Here is a 17689-nt window from a genome sequence, read left to right on the forward strand (position 1 = left end):
GCGGGGGAGGGGCGGAGGCGGGCGACGCAGGCGGCAGCTTTTCAGCGCCGGCGGGGCGCGGGCCGCGGCGGACTGGCGGGCGGCGGCGGGAGCGCAGCCGCTCACCTGCGGGCGGGCGGGCGAGCGAGGACCGGGCTGCGGAGCCGACGCGCCCAGCTCGCGGGCGGCTAGGTCGCTGCGGTCCCCTCCCGTCGGCCCGGCGGCCCTGCGCTCGGACGCGGCGGGGCGTGCAGAGCCCGAGCGGGAACAAAGAGGCACCGGGCAGCGAGCGTGCGCGTCCCGGCCGGGGCTCAGAGCAGCCCGGGCCCCGCCGCCGGCGCCCAACTTCTCCCCGGCAAACTTCTGCGTCTCCCGCACCTCCGCCCGCCAGCCGCTGGACTCGCGCCGAGGCGGCAGCCGGAGCCAACGGGAGCACCCGGAGCCGTGAGGCGGACTCGGCCCGGCCGGCTCTTCATTTGATTTTACTTTTCCCTTATTTTTTGCCCTCCAGGAAGTGGACTTTTCATGCTCTTCTGACTGATTCTGCGGCGCTTTCTCGGAGCCCGTGGCCCGGCTTCCTGCCTCCCCAAGCAGGCTCCGTCCGCGCCCAGACCTGTGCGGTGGCGAGGCGCGGGGACGCGGGGCGTTCTCGCCCGGACCCCGCCCGGCCCGGCACGCGCAGCCCCCGGAGCCCCTCGGCGCCGACGCCCCCTTCCTGCTGTCGCCCCGGGGCTCCGCAGCCCAGCGGGGTCGCACGGCCGCCGGGATGCCCCAGCTCTCGGGGGGAGGCGGCGGGGACCCGGAGCTCTGCGCCACGGACGAGATGATCCCCTTCAAGGACGAGGGCGACCCCCAGAAAGAGAAGATCTTCGCGGAGATCAGCCACCCCGAGGAGGAAGGCGACCTGGCCGACATTAAGTCCTCCTTGGTGAACGAGTCTGAGGTGCTCCCGGCCGCCAACGGGCACGAGGTGAGCGCGCCGTGGGGCCGGGCCGGGCGGAGGGGCTCTGGCGGGAAGCTGCGCCCGAAGCCCCGCGTCGGCCGGGGGCGCCACGCGCTAGCGCGGGGTCCCGTGAACAGTGCCCAGGAAGTTCGTGCCGAGCACGAAAACAAAGTGCCCCGCGCTCTCCGGGTGGATGCGCTGCCGCGCGCGTGAAAGCACCGAGGGCGCAGCCGGAGCGGAGCCCTGGAGGCCCGCTTGGGCCGGGCGGGCGGGGCGTCCCAACCGCCGGGGCGCAGGGCAGCGTAGGCACCGCGTGGGGCCTGCGTGGGGGCCGGGCCCGGGGCGCACGGGCGGGTGGGCTCGTGCAGCCGAGCTACCTCGCGGGTGCAGACACCACTGCCCCGACTCCCATCACTTAGAGAAGCAGGGGGCCTTTATTTGGGGTTCGTCTGGGCCCGATCAGCCCTTCGATCTATGCTCGGAGAAAAGCGAGCGGGGCGGCGGCGGAAGCGCTTTATCAGATCCCGGGCTGCTGCGGTGTGCGCGCCGGTAACCCGAGAGGGTAAATAGAGACACGTGGGTGTCGCGCCCAGGGCCGCGAGCGGGCAGCGCTGGGCTATTTCGGGCGCGCCCGGGCTCGGGGAGTGGGGGAAGGACTGTGACACCCGACACCCCCTGGCCACCTTGTCCAACAACTGAGAGCCCCTCCGGAGGAAATCCGGTGGAAGGGCCTCGCGCTCAGAGGGGCTCACCCACGCCTGCTCCCCGCAGAGAAACTTTGGAGGTATACCCCTCTTCCTTAAATGGCATCCTTCCCCCAAAAAAGAAAGCGCGTGGCTTTGGGGGCGGGGACATTTTGGATCTTAAACCTGCTGCTTAAGAACACCTCGGAGTTCTCTTCTCGGTCCGATGGCAGGGGTGAGTAGTGTCTTGGAAGGGTGGGGCCCCGGACTCCTAGGGGAACGTAAAGGTGCTCTTGAGGGCAGGGTCCGGTTTGAAGATGGGTGGGGGGCAAGGGCACCCAGCCTCCCGGGAGAGATCTGTGGTGTGGGAGGTGAGGTCACCAGGAGGACACATGCCGGAGGAGCCAATAAGGTCCAGGACGCTCAGGCTTTTTGCCAAGCTCGCGTCCTTGTAGAGCAGCCGCTTTCTCCCTGCCCATTTAGCTTTTCCTTCCTTGGCCCATGAGCGAGTCTGCACCCGCTTTTCTGCTCTCCGGGTCTGGGGAGACTGCTCTGAGCCCGGGGATGCAGCGGGGGAGACCGAGGCTTCGCACGTGGCTCAGTCAGCCTGGCAGGCGGTTAGGGCACCTTTGCGAGGTCTGGCCCGGCTCTCAATTTCCCCCCTGTAACCACGGAGCAGTTCTGTTTTTCTCCTGTGAGCCTGCACCCGCCAGCCAAGTAGGCTTGGAGGCCCTCGGGAGCTCTGGCAGGGACAGTTTCCTTAAGACACCATAGAAACACTTGGGTTGTTTATATTTAAAATGACATTTTCAGTTGCAAAACGACATTCAACCTGCTTTTAATCAGAGCTAATTGAAGTGAACAGAGAGAGGTGGAAGAGGCTATCAAAATGATCAACCCCATTAACTAGCATCTCTCACCTCAGGGCTGGTGGAAGGTTTTGGTAAACGGCAGTCACACAAGTCATGACCACGTGTACTGTTTTTGTTGTCATTATTTTTACTTTTTGATCCTAAGTAGATAATAATCACTCAAAAAATACGTGTTGAAGGAAAAAGACTCCCCAGTGCTCAGACCTGGCTTATCCTTCCTAGAGTGACTGCGTGGATGGGTAGTTAAGGGGTCACGGGTGCTGTTCCAGACTCTAAGCTGTTTTCTTTCTCTTGGGGGTGGCCATCACACTGTTAGGTGACCAGACAAGCCTCTCAGGAGCCCTACCACGAAGAGGCCCACGAACACCCGGATGACGGTAAGGCGTCCTCCGCCCCACCTCAGCCTGGAAGTGTGTGTGGTGTGCACTGGATTTGTTTGCTGCCTTTGTGCTCAAGAGGCCAGGACCACACAGGATAAGAAGACACCCACGATTTCCACAGAACGGGAGAGGAAGCCCTGGCAACTTAGGCCTTGCCTCATTTTAAAAGCTGCCTTTGAATGAGTTAGGAGGCTTTGGATTTCAGTTTCCCAGATTCTTGGGGGAAGAATGAATGTTTACAGTGAGGTGGGGGTTTTTTCCCCCCCAAGAAGAATAGTTTTGAGTGGATTTTGCTTTGCAAAACTGCTGCTTCCAGCTTGCTGCAGTGAGAAGGCAGACGGGGAAGGAACAGGCCGAACAAGGCCCAGTGAAAGACAACCTAGCTTGTAAGAACAGAAAACTTGCAAGTAGGAACTGTGCGTGGCAAGCATGGAAGACTCTCTCCCCGTTTCTGATGCTTGCTGAAAGCTTTCACAATTATGAGTATGTATAAAATTTTTGATTTCAGGAACGTGCCTTGTGGCTTGGAAAGAATCAGATAAGTGGTCCCGTTTACTTGTCAGCTGGCGTGCATTTCTGGTCTTCTTAGTGACTTACCCCTAGCCTGGCCAGGCTGGCGTGTGTGTACCCACTGGGTGCTGACCAGAAGGGCCGAGAACAATACCTTAGGCTTCCCTCTCAGCCACTGGCAGTCACACCAATTAAAGTATGTAAACTGAACAACACGGATTCCTTGGCTGCCTTATGAAAGTGTAGCACATAAAAAAGTAAGCCTTCCAGAGTTAATCCCTTATAAATGTGGGTAGTTGCTCATAACCTAAGTAGAACTCTCGCTAAACCAGTAAAAGGTTAGCATCTTTGAGTTTGTCAAGAGGAGAAGTGCAACTTCAAGTGTTTAAGTATATATATATGTGTATGTATGTACACATGGCCTCTTATGTTTATATTACAGCTTTAGGGTTGTGTATGCTGCTTAATGTTTCTGTATTTCTTAGTCCAGTTTGTTAGCATTAGAACAAATTAAGTTAGATGGATAATACTTATTTTTTTAAAAACATCAGCCAGTACTGGAAGTAAATTGAACCACATGTTTTTTAAACATCTGGTATGCTGTTAAGCCTTTTAAGAGAATAAATACTGTCAATCTAAAATAGAGCATAATAATCCAGTTATAGTATTTTATAAACAAATCTTTTTACGTGAAGTCTGACTTGCTGTAGAGCTATTAGATTTTTTTTCTGATGAAAAGCGCAGTAATCTGAAAGGAAAGTCAATAAATTATTGATAGCTCTGCGTCCTCGCAGGAAAACATCCAGATGGAGGACTCTACAACAAGGGGCCCTCCTACTCCAGTTACTCCGGCTACCTGATGATGCCAAACATGAACAGTGACCCGTACATGTCAAATGGATCCCTTTCTCCGCCCATCCCGAGGACAGTGAGTACCGTGCTGATGTTGCGGCTTATTTTCCAACGTGCCCATTGATTTGTCTTTCGGCAGAATGTTGATGATCTTGTTTTCAAACACATTGGAAATGCTTCCCTGAGCAGTCCATGCTGAGTAAGAACTGTGGCGGGGAATGAATGGCGCTGCTTGGTAATAGGGCCATCTTTGATGTCTCGCATTTGCAGTGTTTGCTGCTGGTTTGTTGGTAAAGGTTAATAAATAACAGATCTCAAAGTATGAAATCAAATGACAGTGAAACAGCAGATTCATGATAGTGAGGACTGTGCTTTGCATACTGATGACTGGAAGAAATGCCTTCGGTCTTTGGGTTAACTAAATGCTAGTGGTTTTCCAGGCCTGTCAGCCACCTAGAAGGAAAACTGTAGGCTCCTTTGGAGCTGACCATGCAGATTGTCACTTTAGCTTTGAGAAGTGCCTCGTTTTGTTGTATTCTATTAGCTGCTGTTTTTAGAATCCTTTGAGAGGGCTGGATGGCCTATTTTTACTTTATTGTCGGTTGTTGAGAAAGTATCACTTGCAGATAGCCTAATGAAAGTTGTTCCTCTTTTTATCTCATGGTTCAGTTCACTTCTGAAGTTGTAAAAATCCGGTGGCGCTATAACTGCAACATGCAAATGCACGGCTCGCAGGATTTCGGTTGTCCCTTGATGATAGCTCTCTTTTCTTGGAAAGTGGAAACCTCACTTGTGGGGTGAGGAGATGGTGCAGGGTGTGAGCAGGAATGTGGAGGGTCTCTGCAGCTCCCCCCATGGAAAGCATGTGTGCGCGTGGATCCTGGGGGTCAGCATTTGAGGGCCAAATCTGCCCTCAGAAATGGAGCCTGAGATTTTTGCTTGTTGCTGACAAACTGAGAAAGTCACAAGCCAGTGGGAAAAGCAGTGTCCCTAAGGCTCCGGGAACAGATCTGCGGGACTGTCCCCAGCCGGCAGTCACCAGCAAGGGGTTTGGCCATCTTGGTCCTCTGCGGCCCACAGTGGTCGGCGTAATGGACTCACAGCTCTGCCTGCTCGGTGAGCACTGTGAAGCAGTTCACTGTTCATCTCTCCACAGGTTTCAGAAGGAAATCTGGCTTTCCCGGGCAGGGAATAAATAAGGCTTTTCTAGTTTTCATACAGCAGCCAAAATGGAGCTGTCAAAGACCTGGTGATGGGTGTCATAGGAAAAAGCTATTTCATGTTCTATTTAAATGGATTTTTCAAATACTTGGTGATACTTCATGTTTGTGTGAGACATACAAATCTTCAGCCTAAAAAATGGGTGAATGAATGAATGAATAGAGCAAATGTAGTTTAATATTTAGAGACCACTCCCAAACAAATGCTTCGAGTTTTCAAACTTGTGGAAGACTTCACATTTGCTGAACTACATATGCAAATGTGTCAGATATTTCTTTTGTAGGTGGGCCACTTTTTTTTGTTGTTGCTGCTCTTGGGAGGGAGGATCACAGTATGTTTTACGAAAATAATTGCAGATTTCTGTTGAAAGGTTTTTAGGATAACAAATCATCTTTCCAAATCAAATTACAGTCTTGGTAGTAATAGAAAATAACCACTGATATCACCTACTACACTTGAGCTAGTTTAAATTAGTGTGTATTTGTGTGGTTTATTCCTCAGCAACATCAGCTACCTCTTTCAAGTGATAATTTTTGTAAAGTCAGCATAATAAAAACATATTGGAATTTGTAAATAATCTCTAAAAGTATTGACTGGTCAGCTTTTCTTCTCTTTAAACCTGCATTCTGCCTTAGGTCTCCATGAGCTGTTCCCCCCAGTCCCCACGTACTTGTCATTTTGAAATTTTGACAGAATGGGAGGTATTTGCTGTTAGCATCTGTATTAAATTTTTTTTTTGGGTACTGGGGATAGAACTCAAGTCCTTGCTCTGTATTAAAATTTTGAGGGCAGTGAACCAGTCATTCATTGATTAGGAAAGATTTGTGGCCAGAATAAATGTCAGCAGGCAAGTAGAGGAGGCTGGGTGTGATCAGGAAGCAGCTCCTCACATGATGTTGTCTGAGGCTTTGCTTGATTCCCCTGCGTGTCAGAATGTATTTATCTTAGCCCTGCTTTCTTGAGATATCCTGCATTTTGCCCGATTCAAGAAGCTTCTCAGTTTTAACCACAGGGCTATGTCCAATTTTTTTTTTTTTAGGGTCTGACTGCAGTGAGTTTCAACCATTGGTTTTTAATACCTACCAGCTGTTTTTAATGTGTCTGAGATCAAAAACACTCTAACCGGAAGGCAGCCTCTTTTTCACCCGAACCACACTCTGCCTTTGTCCTCTTTAATCCTGTCCCCAGCAGGTCTGAGTGTTTGTGTCCCTGACACCCTCTGTGATGACTTCCAGCAGGGTGTCAGGAGCAGGTGACCATTTGCGCTGGGGCTCAGGGCAGGAGCAGCTGGGGCCTCCCTCGGACTGGAATTTGCATTACAACTGCTTGTTTACTACATCTGTGGGGCCTGGAGAAAACTCTGGGTGGGGAGGGGCTGGATTCTTCTTGTGCACAGACCCAGGTGAGCCGAACACCAGGCCTGCTCCCACCAGTTGTCCCTTGGCACAAACACTGGCACCCGAATGCATGTGCAGGTTCTACCTGTGGCCTAAGTACCGTGATACTGTTGGGGAGATGCACCTTCACCTCCCCATCTCCCCTGCTGCTGAGCCAGGTGTAGCTGGCGAGTGAGCTCCCCAGAACTGGAATTCTTAGGGATGTCAGTGCCTGTATCAGAGACCTCCTGAACCAGCCTCTTGCAGGATTTTCAGTGAGAATTCTTTCTTTTTGGTACCGGGGATCGAACTCGGGACCTTGCGCTTGTGAGGCAGGCAGCAGAACCACTGAGCTAAATCCCCAGCCCTTCAGTGAGAATTCTTCAGATAAATCGAACCTGAGAAGAAAGCACCTGACTCACGCATCTGTTTTAAGTGTGAGCTTTCAGACCCTGTGAACCGTGGTGGGATTGGTCTCGGGCCGGAGTGAGAAGAGGTGGAAACCAGGGTGAGGACCCTGGAGAGTCGGTGAGAAGCTTAACCTTGCTTTCTCTGAACCTTACGCGTATAGAAATCCTTGTCCCTGGCTGCCAGTGGGAAAGTAGTCAAAGCAGCAGTCCTTCCGGGAGGCCCTGCCCCAGTACTGGGGCTGAAGGAGACTGGCTGGGCTGCACCTTGCGGGTTCCCAGGGCCTCACCTGAGGCTGCAGACCCATTTGTCCCTGCAGCCAAATGTTCACCACCTCCGGGGAAGCCCTGCATTTCTCCTCAGACACCTGGGCTGGGGGAGCAGACCCACAGGAAGTGGCTCCTCCACCTGCTTGGATCTTTTCTGGTTCCCAGTGATCTTTCTCTGAGAGAATTTTTAGGTGGGGAAGGAAAGTCACTGTCCTTGTCCCAGTGTCCATTTCCGTTATTTCCCAAGTCGGAATTGCCACCCAGTGCGGTAGGAGGTGGTGCTTACTGGACTCGCTCGGTTCTCGGGTGTGATTTTTTACTCTAGGGAACCCGCGTGCTGATTTCTGATTAACCAGGGAACTGTGTCTGTGAGAATTGTCTAATCCTTGCCTGTCCTGTATTTGCTTGCAAGCAGGCCTGCCTCACACTGGAGCTAAGGAGCTGAGGTGGGCTTTGTTAAATAAAGCAGGACCACTGGCCCTCTGTACCCAGCACCCGCTCTCGGGGAGGTGGATCTCTACAAACAGGAAGGGGACCAGGAGGCGGAGGGAGGGCGTGGAAAGGAACGTGCAAATAATCCGTGGAGCCCAACCTGCGAGGAGCATCATCGTTATGGACTGCAGCTGTGTACTTCCAAAATCAACAACAACCCCCGTCCTGCCTTTGGAGTCCCCCACCCCATGCAGACCTAGATTCCCTGCCATCCTGGCCACGGTTCTGATCCAGTTTTCCCACGTCTGGACTCTGGGCCCTCACAGGGCAGGATCGAGATAGACAGCACTGCAGATGGGCCCTGTGGACCGGGACTTTCCTCAGGGTCAACAGCACATTTCCAAACTGTTGAGTTCTTGAAGAAAACTAATTCGGTTATTCCTTCAGGCAGAGCTATTTTGGGTTTGAGTGACTGAACCCCCCACCCTGTTTTTAGTGCTGAGGATTGAGCCCAGGGCCTCTCTACCACTGAGCCACATCCCCAGCTCCTTTTTATTTTTATTTATTAATTTTTTTTCCTGTACTGAGGATTGAACTCAGAACCTTGCGCTTGCCAGGCAGGCGTGGCACCACTGAGCTACATCCCCTTTTTATTTTTTATTTTGAGACAGGGTGTCATTACGTTGCCAGGGCTGTCTATAGCCAGCAGGAAAACACACGCTTTATTTGCAGGTAAAAGTAGATCTGGCATCTTGTAGGTGCTGCCAAGGTTGTTTTTACAGGGGGATGTTCATTTAGATCCTGTCCTCATTAAAGCCGTTGCTTAAGAACTGCGCCACGCTGAGCCAGCCTGTAGGAAGCTGATGTAGTAATCAGGAGACTTGGTGCTGCGTGGTAGCATCCCAGCAGGTCCCTACTCGCTTAGAAAAGGCAGCCTTTGAACTTCAAGTAATTTCCAAAACATATTTTAGGAGCCGTACATGATGGCATATATCTTTAACCCTAGCTACTTGGGAAGCTGAGGCAGGAGGATTGCTTGAGCCCAGGAGTTTGGGGCCAGCCTGGGCAAGGTAGTGAACCACTATCTCTAAAAACAAAAAGAAAAAATATTTATGTGTGTGTGTGGGTACATGTACATATTTTTCCTAGGTTCACGATTTCTTGTTGAAGTCACAGTGTAGGAAGCGCAGACTCTGCTGTCTGCCCGTGGATCTTTTGGGGTCTCCAGGGTGCGGACGCCCACCCCTGAAATGGCCTGAGAACAGCTGACCGGGATAGATGGGGAGCGGGGGAGAGGGCCAGGGACACTGACTCAGACTGCCGCCCGCCTGGGACCTCCGCTTGTTGCTGCAGAGTCCAAGGAGGGTGTAGAGCCCCTGGGGAAGAGCGTGTACCGCAGCTCCGTGGGTCTGGTGCGCATTCACCTTCTGTCAGGCGAAGCTTTAAGGGCAGTGCAGAGCGAGCCGGAGTTCAGATGGCCACACCCACGTCCCCAGTCCTGGAGGCACGCGACTGGCGAGACCGTGCGGGACAGAAGGTCCAGAAATGTGTTTTTTATTTGCAGCTGACTAGGGGCAACAGGATCTTTAAAAATCCAAGTAATCCGTCTCGTGTCTCCCACGCCCACGCCCACGCGGTACCATGTGGGACCCCTGACAGGTCCGCAGTATCGGTGATGTCCCGTTCTCTCCAACCAAGATGCCTGTGGCTACTGTAGAGGGCTGGAGAAAGAGCCCAGGGAAGGGTGGACCTGGGAGAGCCCCCGATGCAAAAGAGGAGCAGCTCCGGGGCGTCTTCGGTTTCTGTTTTGGTTTTTTGGTACCGGAGATCAAACTTGGGACCTTGGTCCCAAGGCAGTGGAACCACTGAGCTAAATCCCATCCCTCTTTGAGATTTTTTTTTTTTTTTTTTTTCTGAGACAGGGTTTTGCTATGTAGTCCAGGCTGACCTTGAACTCATAGAGATCATCCTGCCTCAGCCTCTTAGGTTGTAGGACTACAGGTGCACACCACCACACCTGGCCTCACTTTTTTTCCTGTCATTACCTCTGAATCATCAAAACAAGAATTATACCTATGATCTACTAAGACATTTTTATAAATGCTTTCTTTTGAATCCTGAAAACTTTCTACTGTAAGCCGTTGGCTGCTCTCCATAGCTGATCATCAGGACCTCGAGTTACAGGGTAGTTACAGTGAGCCCCACACAGGTGTGACACCCCAGTGAGTTTGCTCAGTTAATAAAGGGCGCACAAGGAAAGTTTCAGGTGTGTTTTTTGGATATTTCTACGTGATCTTTCTTATTTTTCTTTTTTTTTGTTTTTGTCTTTTATTTTTTGGTACCGGGGATCGAACTCGGGACCTTGCGCTTGCGAGGCAGGCGCCGGAAACACTGAGCTAAATCCCCGGCTTCACGTGATCTTTCTTTATCAAAACAAATGCTACGGGAAAAGCAAGAGCGAAGGTGCCTGCTAAATAATACCGTGTTTGTTACTGAACTCCCCTTTACTTGTTGCGCGAGCGAGCAGAGGAGCCTTAGGTCAGTATCTACCCAAGAGGTCAGAGCTGCTCCCAGGGACTGTGGGCTCCAGGTGTCCATGGAAAGCTGGCTGCTGGCTGAAGACTGGGCTGGGCCAGCAAGCCGGCCAGAAGAGAGGATAAAGCTCAGTCCATCTTCGCTCCTTTGCCCTTCAGATCTGGCGAGAGGAGCGTCCTCATCCAGGAGAGCAGAGAGGGACTCAGCTGTGGGCGGGCGGGCGCCAGCCTCATTGCAGAGCTGGGGAGGAGGAGGTTTCTGGTCCCGGTTCCTGACCAGAGCCTGGGTTAAGGACTGTAAGGCTCCAGCAGACAGATGCATGAGCAGATTAGGAGCGAATCGGAGTCAGAAGCCCTGGGCACCCGGGCCGTGTTCTTCAGGCCCTGAAACCCAGGCCTTGTCTCTCGATGTGGCCACCTCTCCCGCTGTGAGAGCCATGGCCCCGGCACTGGGTGGTGCTTCTGCAGGGCCCAGGTGCTGAGGACTCACTGTCGAGGGCAGGCGCTGGGCCCCATGCAGTGCGCACGCCCAGCCAGCTCCCGGCTGGAGCCCACAGGTGCTGCGTTCGCGGAGAAGGCGGACAGTAGTGGCTGCCCGACGTTCACGTCCACCTCCTCTCCACTCTCGGCTACGCTCAGCTGCATTACTGGACCTGCGTCGAGACCCGCATCCAGGTCCCTGCATCTTGCAGTCTGGCCCCGAGATGCCCTATTCCTTCCTCGCTGCCCCACGGTCCTGTTCATGCTTAAAGCGCCAGGGTGGAGGTCCCGCCTCCCCCGTGAAGCTCCACCCACTTCTGCCACCTGGGAGAAGTGGCCGTGCCCACGCCGGGCCCACGGGCTCCTTCCTGGCTGTGCACCCACCTCTGGCACAGGGGTCCCAGGAGGGGAGGAGCAGCAGGTCTTCCCTCAGCTGTCCGGAAGTCAGCACACGGCCATTCCTCTCCACGACCACTCAGTGAGAGCCTCAATCTCCGGATACAGACAGGAGACCAAGGCACAGAGAGGGCAGGGACAGGCGTGGGCACCGAGGCTGAGGACCCTGCACGGCAGGCCAGGAGGCGAGCGGTCAGCGCCAGCGGGTGGTGGCTATTGTGATCGACAGTACTGTGCTAAGTCTGGACCGGAAGTGGCCAGGTCCTGGCTGGCATGGCAGGTGCATTCTGCATCTTCATCTCCTGATGCTGTCAAGGCAGTGGATTGCTCACCAGGAAGACGAGAGAATGAATGAGCACACTGCGAGACAGGATGAATCCGTGGATTTCCCTGACATTGTTTTTGGTAGCAGTAGCTGTCCTGACACCAGTGGAGAGCACAGGGCTGGAAGGTGACAGACACAGAGAGGGATCGTGGGTGAGACCCAGGGTGTTCTGGCCCAACGCCGAGAGGGCAGTATTCCTGAAACAGCTTAGAAAGGACTGCACTGGAGACAGACATTCAGGAGTTCAGCTTAGGCTCATCCTGGGTTTTCACTTTTCTGTTAAGAGAATCAAAAATTCACCAAGCTACTGAACCAAACCCTTTTGTACTCTGAACATCTTGTGGTCCATACTTTATTTGGTAAAAGTCAATGATGCTTCTGAAAATCACTGACCTCCTTACCTGTGAGGCTTTCTGCACCTTGCCCTGCAGCCTCTGTAATTTTGAGAAATAAGCATCCTGCCCGTGGATGAAGAGAATCATGACCTTAATAATAAACTAACATTTATTATTCATTGAATGCACTTTGCGTACTTTAAAAAGTTAAATCCTCAGCATAGCACTGTGAAGTGGGTGCGACTAATAGCACCCTGCTTCCCATGAAGAATGGAAGCCTCAGAGAGTCACTTGGTTGTCTCCAATCCTAAAGTTTAGTACTTGAATTCAAAGCCAGGTAACCCTGGCTCAGGAGCTGGGACTCAGTTTCTAAACCAGTTCCTCAGCAGGAGGCAGGAAGTACTCCTTACTCAGTATGCTCCTCCAAGGTGACTTATACTCATGTTTACTAAGTAACGTGGACAGCTACACTGTAGGAGTGACCATTCTAAGGACACTTGAACACTATCTTCCGCTTATAACCACCTGATTACTCAATATGCTTTTGAAAATCCCCAGCAAAACGTTGTTCCTTGAGTGTATCAGATGTATTTTGATGAATGTTTGGTTTTATGGGAACCCTAGTGCTTGCCCCTAAGAGCCCAGGGTGTCATGAAGTCTTGGGGCCTGAGTAGAGACATAGCTATGTGACCAAAGGTTTTGTGACTCTTGGAATTCTTGGTAAATGGTGCTGCTGCTTATTCCATAACAGCTGAGCACTAACAGGCGAAAATCTGCCCAAGAGTGTTCTTTGCACAACTAGCGATGCAAATGTGGGGTCTGCTTGACTTTTAGAAGCATTTAGTGGTGATTTTTGTGGCATCTTGTTGATAGAGGAAGAGAAGTTAGTTCAGCATTAATTAGAATCAAGATCATTCCTGAGAAGTTGCAACAAAATTTCCTTTAAAAAGTGAAGCAGGGCCGGGGATTTAGCTCAGTGGTTCCAGTGCCTGCCTTGCAATCGCAAGGTCCTGAGTTTGATCTCTGGTACCAAAAAAAAAAAAAAAGGAAAAAGTGAAGCAACGTTTTTTGTTAAGGAGCTATTTATTAGAAACAATATCTTTTTTTCCTCTTTAAAGGAAATATCTTTTATTTTGGGGTTGTTTATTTAAATTAATTTGTTTTTAAAGTCAGGGGAAAACCTATGAAAGAAGAGAGCAATTACATAAAAAGTACCTTTAAGTACTGTAAGTACTAAAAACGTATTTTTATCATTCAGATGTAATGGTTTCATTCTGATGTACATATACACATATTTTCAGTTCTTTTTCTATATGTATTTTACAAGCATTTTGAGCAATGGAGTCATAAAGTTATGCTGTTCTAATGATTTCTGTTTCCATTATAATGTTCCATGTGAGCTCATGCTCCTATGTGAATAAATATAGATCCAAGTAGTCATTTGTAATGGCCAGCATTACCCTCAGTTACAAAAGTTAAAGTTTTAAAAATTGTTCTAATTAATGGTATAATGAAACTGTGTTAAAATATGTTGATCTATAGTCCTTTTTTTTTTTTTTTTTTTTTTTTTTTGGTGCCGGGGATCGAACTCGGGTCCTTGCGCTTGCGCAGCAGGTGGTGAAACCACTGAGCTAAATCCCCGGCCCCCTATAGTCCATTTTTGCTGTATCATTTGCTATTTCATATCTTTCTTGGTTCATGAGAGCCCTTTACACATACTGGCCATTACAAATTTTGATTAACAACTCTTGAAGTGATTCAGAACTATTTTACATCAGAATTAGAGTATTTCTCTATTTTTTTTACAAGTGGATAACTGAGGTTTACCTATTAGTTTACTGTTTGGTTGTTTAATTTTTGCAGTACTAGAGTTGCACCCAGGGTGTTTGCACTGAGCTACATCTCTAGCTCCCTTCTATTGAAGCTTTGAGACAGGGTCCCCTGAGCTGCCTGTCCGAGCACTGGAATTACAGGTGTGCACCGTGGCCGGCTTACCTGTTACATGCCATGTCCGCAGCTAGCTGCATATGAGATGGAAATGCTTTCATCTGTAGTTTGGCTTGTTACTTACATTTTGCTAAATATGAGCAAAGATGCCAAGAAGGCTCTTTGGACCTTTGTGGAGGGAATGAAAACCAAAAAGCACATCCCATCCAGGCCACTCACGAGAAGACACCTGTGACGGCAACAGTGCTGAGCCCCGTTGTGGGGTTGACAGTAAGGGCAGGTGCACTGGCCTCACAGGTGTAGCAGGGGGAGAGAGGAGGAACTGCCACCTCAGCCCATGGGCCCAGGGGCTTGGGAGTGGACGGGGAGTAGCTGGGTGCCCTGGAGCCCTGCAGCCCCTTAGCTGGGGTCCCCAGGGGTGCAGGTGTCACTCACACCGCTTCTACCTGCTCCCCTCCCTGCAGCCCCTTGGAGGTGTGGAGAGAATACTGGGTTTGTACCTGTTCGAAGTGGCTGTGTAGTCAGCTCAGTTTGGGTCTAGCCAGGAAGTTGCCTGATGAATCCTTTTCCTATTTTCATTAGAAGGCCAGGCATGTTCAGTAATCCAAGACTGCCTGAGGAAAGAGCCCAGACACGTTTAGGTCTAGAGCGCTGTGGGTGAGCACGCTGAGTACACAGGGCTGGGAGAAGGTGCCGGTCTGCGCGAGGCTGCCACCTCCTGCTTCTGGCTCCAGGGTTGCCCCAAGGCTGCACTAACAATGCCCTGTGCCCGATGTCCCCACATGTTAAATGGCTGTTGTCAAACTTGACTTCCGGGGGCTGGCAGAGTCCCCCACAGGGAGCCAGGTCCCTTTTTCTGTCCTCTCAGAGCTGGAGTCCGGGCACAGGCCAGACCCTACCTAACCCACGGTGTAACTGGAAGAGCGCTTTACCCTTTTTGTTCCCTGTCTTTACTTGGAGAATTTGAACATCCTAAAGACAGTTGGAAACAACAAAAACCGCTCTTTTGGAAATGATCTTACTTGGTTATCGAAGGCGGGAAATCTTGAGTCACAACCCACTGCGGGGATCCCGAGGTGCTAGGAAAGAGGGATGGCCGTAGGTCGGTGAGTTCCAGGCCAGGGCATGTAGAGTTCATGTTCTAGATACAGTTTGGTGAGGGATGAGATGCCAGAACCAGTTAAACAGTGCTAAACAGTTCAGGATTCTATCAACTAGATTTTTGTGAGGGATTCTTGGGTATCTAAGTGGGATCATAAGTCAGAGATTAAATTTTTCCAAAAGAAATGTTTCCTCCTGAGATGACTTGGTCTCAGTGAGGAGGAAAAATGGATGCAGCCTGAGACTATAATATTAGGTGGAATAAATTAGACACATGAGCTTAAATGTTGCCTGGTTTCTCTTCTGTGAGAAATCCAAAGCATAAGTAAACTAAAGAGCAAAGTAGATCAGAGGAAACGGAGCGGAGTGTTTGCAAATGGGAGGGCCGAGAAGTAGGGTGTGTGTCAACGCCATCGAGCGCACGGCGGACATACGCTAAAATTCTTTTTGAAAAATCAAATAGAAATTTTTAAAAAGGAGAGGGTCCTCAGGCAGGTCTGTGGTGCTTGTCTTGTCTGTTATTTCAATAGTTCTGCAGTAAATTCAGTAATATTTATGCAGTGTGCAATTGGAAAGCACTTGGCTATTTAAGGAAAACCTTTTAAAGACTTTGTCTGAATTTTAAACTTGTTGCTAACCTCATAATGGGGGGGCCCTGAGCATGGAGGAGGATGCTGAGTAGCCGTGCATCCCAGAACCGAGACGTGGATCCTGGGGCGCAGCTCTTACTGGGAAGGGGTCACCGCCCAGGTTGTCTCGGGGCTGGCAAAGCAGCCCGGCCACCCTGCTGGGCCTAGGAGGAGCGCAGGGTTTTCATCAGACTAAGAGCCTCCGGATGCGCCTCTGCACTGGCCCTGGAGGTCTCCCCTGTCCCGGGGGCGGCGAGCCCTGCTTGGAGGACAGACTGGCTCTGGACCTGCCTCCTGCCCACAGAAGTCCTCCCTTGTCCCTGCAAGCAACCTCAGGTCCATGTGCAGGCTGGGTGGCCCTGGCCTCCCTCCTGCCGTCCACACTCAGCCCTGCGCTGCAGTTCCTCCCCGAAGCCAGGCGTTTCGGAGCCACAGGGACAAGGACGGGCCACACAGTCGCTTTACTCGTGGGCCTCGTGTCCGGGGAGCTCTTCCCTGTGGGTATTTTACCTGGGGGACGAGGACTTTACTCGCTTATTTATTCAGCAGATTTTTTTCCAGTGGTTCCTCATTTTTTAAGTGTTTTGTTGTTGTTGTTGTTGAGGTGCAATTCATATACATTTTAGCCCCTGAAAGAGTGTGGTCTGTTGGTTGTGAGCGTGTGCACAGTTGTACAGCCGTGGCCACGGTCCAGTTTAGAACATTTTTATCACCTCTGAAAGTAGCCCCAGGCCCCCGAACTGCCACCGGAGGCCTAAACAACTACCAGTCAGTTTTCAGTCTCGATAAGCTTTCCTGTTTGGGATAGTTCATAAAAACAGAATTAATACACTTATAATGCAGAGCCCTGTGAGATTGGCTTCTTTTACTCAGTATAGTTCTTTCACTCTGTGGTCCACATTCCCCTCCAACTTGTGGGAATCCTCCTGCCGCAGCCTCCTGACTGTTGGGATCACAGGCGTGTGCCACCATGCTTGGTGAGGTCTTTTCTCTAATGTGGATAAGGAACAGCACAGTGAGGAAAAGTCTGCTTAGTGTTTTTGGAGGGAGGAAAGCCAAAGTCAACTGATATTGCAGATCCCTAGGTCAGTGGTGAGAACGTTTTTTATTGCAGATTCTTAACAAAGAGCTTGACCATCGCCTAATTCTGTCTGGATTACATAGCTAAACTCCCTATGTCTCTGATAGCTCAGACTGTAGAATTTGCTTACAGCAAGACTTACTATGGTCCTTGATGGGTCCGGGAGCTCTTGTTTTGTTTTTTGTTTTTTTTGGGTTTTTTGGTACCAGGGATCGAACTCGTGTCCTTGCCGCTTACGCAGCAGGCGGCGAAACCACTGAGCTAAATCCCCGGCCCCGGGAGCTCTTGTTTTACATGAGGTGGATCTTTCCCAGTTATTCAGCTTGCTGCTCAGTTCTTTTTTTTTTTTTTTTTTTTTTAAGTTTATTGGTACATTTTAGGTATAAAATACAGTTACATTCATCATTGGGATCTTGTACCGTCACATGACATATCTTGGTTCTTATTTTTTCCCCTTCCCCTGCCCTCCCTTCACCCCCTCCACCCTTGCCTATTTACAAAGACTTTGTTTCCATTTTTTCCTTTTCTCATATTTTTTCTTTTCCCTTCTTTCCTTTCCCCTACCCCTCCCACTTCCCTTGCTCCTTTAGACCTTTTCTTCCTATTTCACATTGTCACTTATATCATTTGAACCTTATTTACACTTTCACATACTAGAGAAACTATTCGGTATTTACACATGTGTGTCCTATTTATTTCACTTAAGAGGATGGCCTCAATATGCATCCATTTAGCTATAAATGTCTCTAGTTTCTTGTGTTTTGGGGGGGTTTTTTGGTACTGGGGATCGAATCCAGTTTCTCATTCTTTATGGCTGAGTAGTACTCCATTTTATAATAAAACCACATCTTCTTTATTCAGTTTCCAGTTGATGGGCACTTGGGCTGTTTCCAAGCTTTAGCTGTTACAAACTGTGCCGCTATGAACATGGGTGCA

The 17689-nt window shown here is 50.6% G+C and overlaps 1 protein-coding gene across 10 annotated transcripts in view; it reads left to right on the top strand.

Moving 5' to 3' along the window:
- The window catches only part of Lef1 (lymphoid enhancer binding factor 1), a 96242-nt gene that overhangs the window by 1055 nt on the left and 77498 nt on the right, over positions 1 to 17689 (top strand). For 3 of the 10 annotated variants that reach the window (XM_021245457.2, XM_021245458.2, XM_087198718.1), the window contains exons 2-4: positions 491 to 949; positions 2794 to 2854; positions 4162 to 4295. In XM_021245457.2, coding sequence (XP_021101116.1) covers positions 746 to 949; positions 2794 to 2854; positions 4162 to 4295 — 399 coding nt within the window. In that variant the 5' untranslated portion in view covers positions 491 to 745. Of the gene's footprint in view, positions 1 to 7; positions 950 to 1286; positions 1841 to 2793; positions 2855 to 4161; positions 4296 to 17689 lie in introns of those variants that run through there. The other 7 variants (XM_004866217.4, XM_004866220.4, XM_004866219.4 and 4 more) reach the window with 5 other exon arrangements.

This window comes from Heterocephalus glaber, unplaced genomic scaffold, assembly GCF_053883595.1.
Source record: "Heterocephalus glaber isolate CG9 unplaced genomic scaffold, H.glaber_assembly_v1.0 deba00001688, whole genome shotgun sequence".
Taxonomy (NCBI): domain Eukaryota; kingdom Metazoa; phylum Chordata; class Mammalia; order Rodentia; family Bathyergidae; genus Heterocephalus; species Heterocephalus glaber.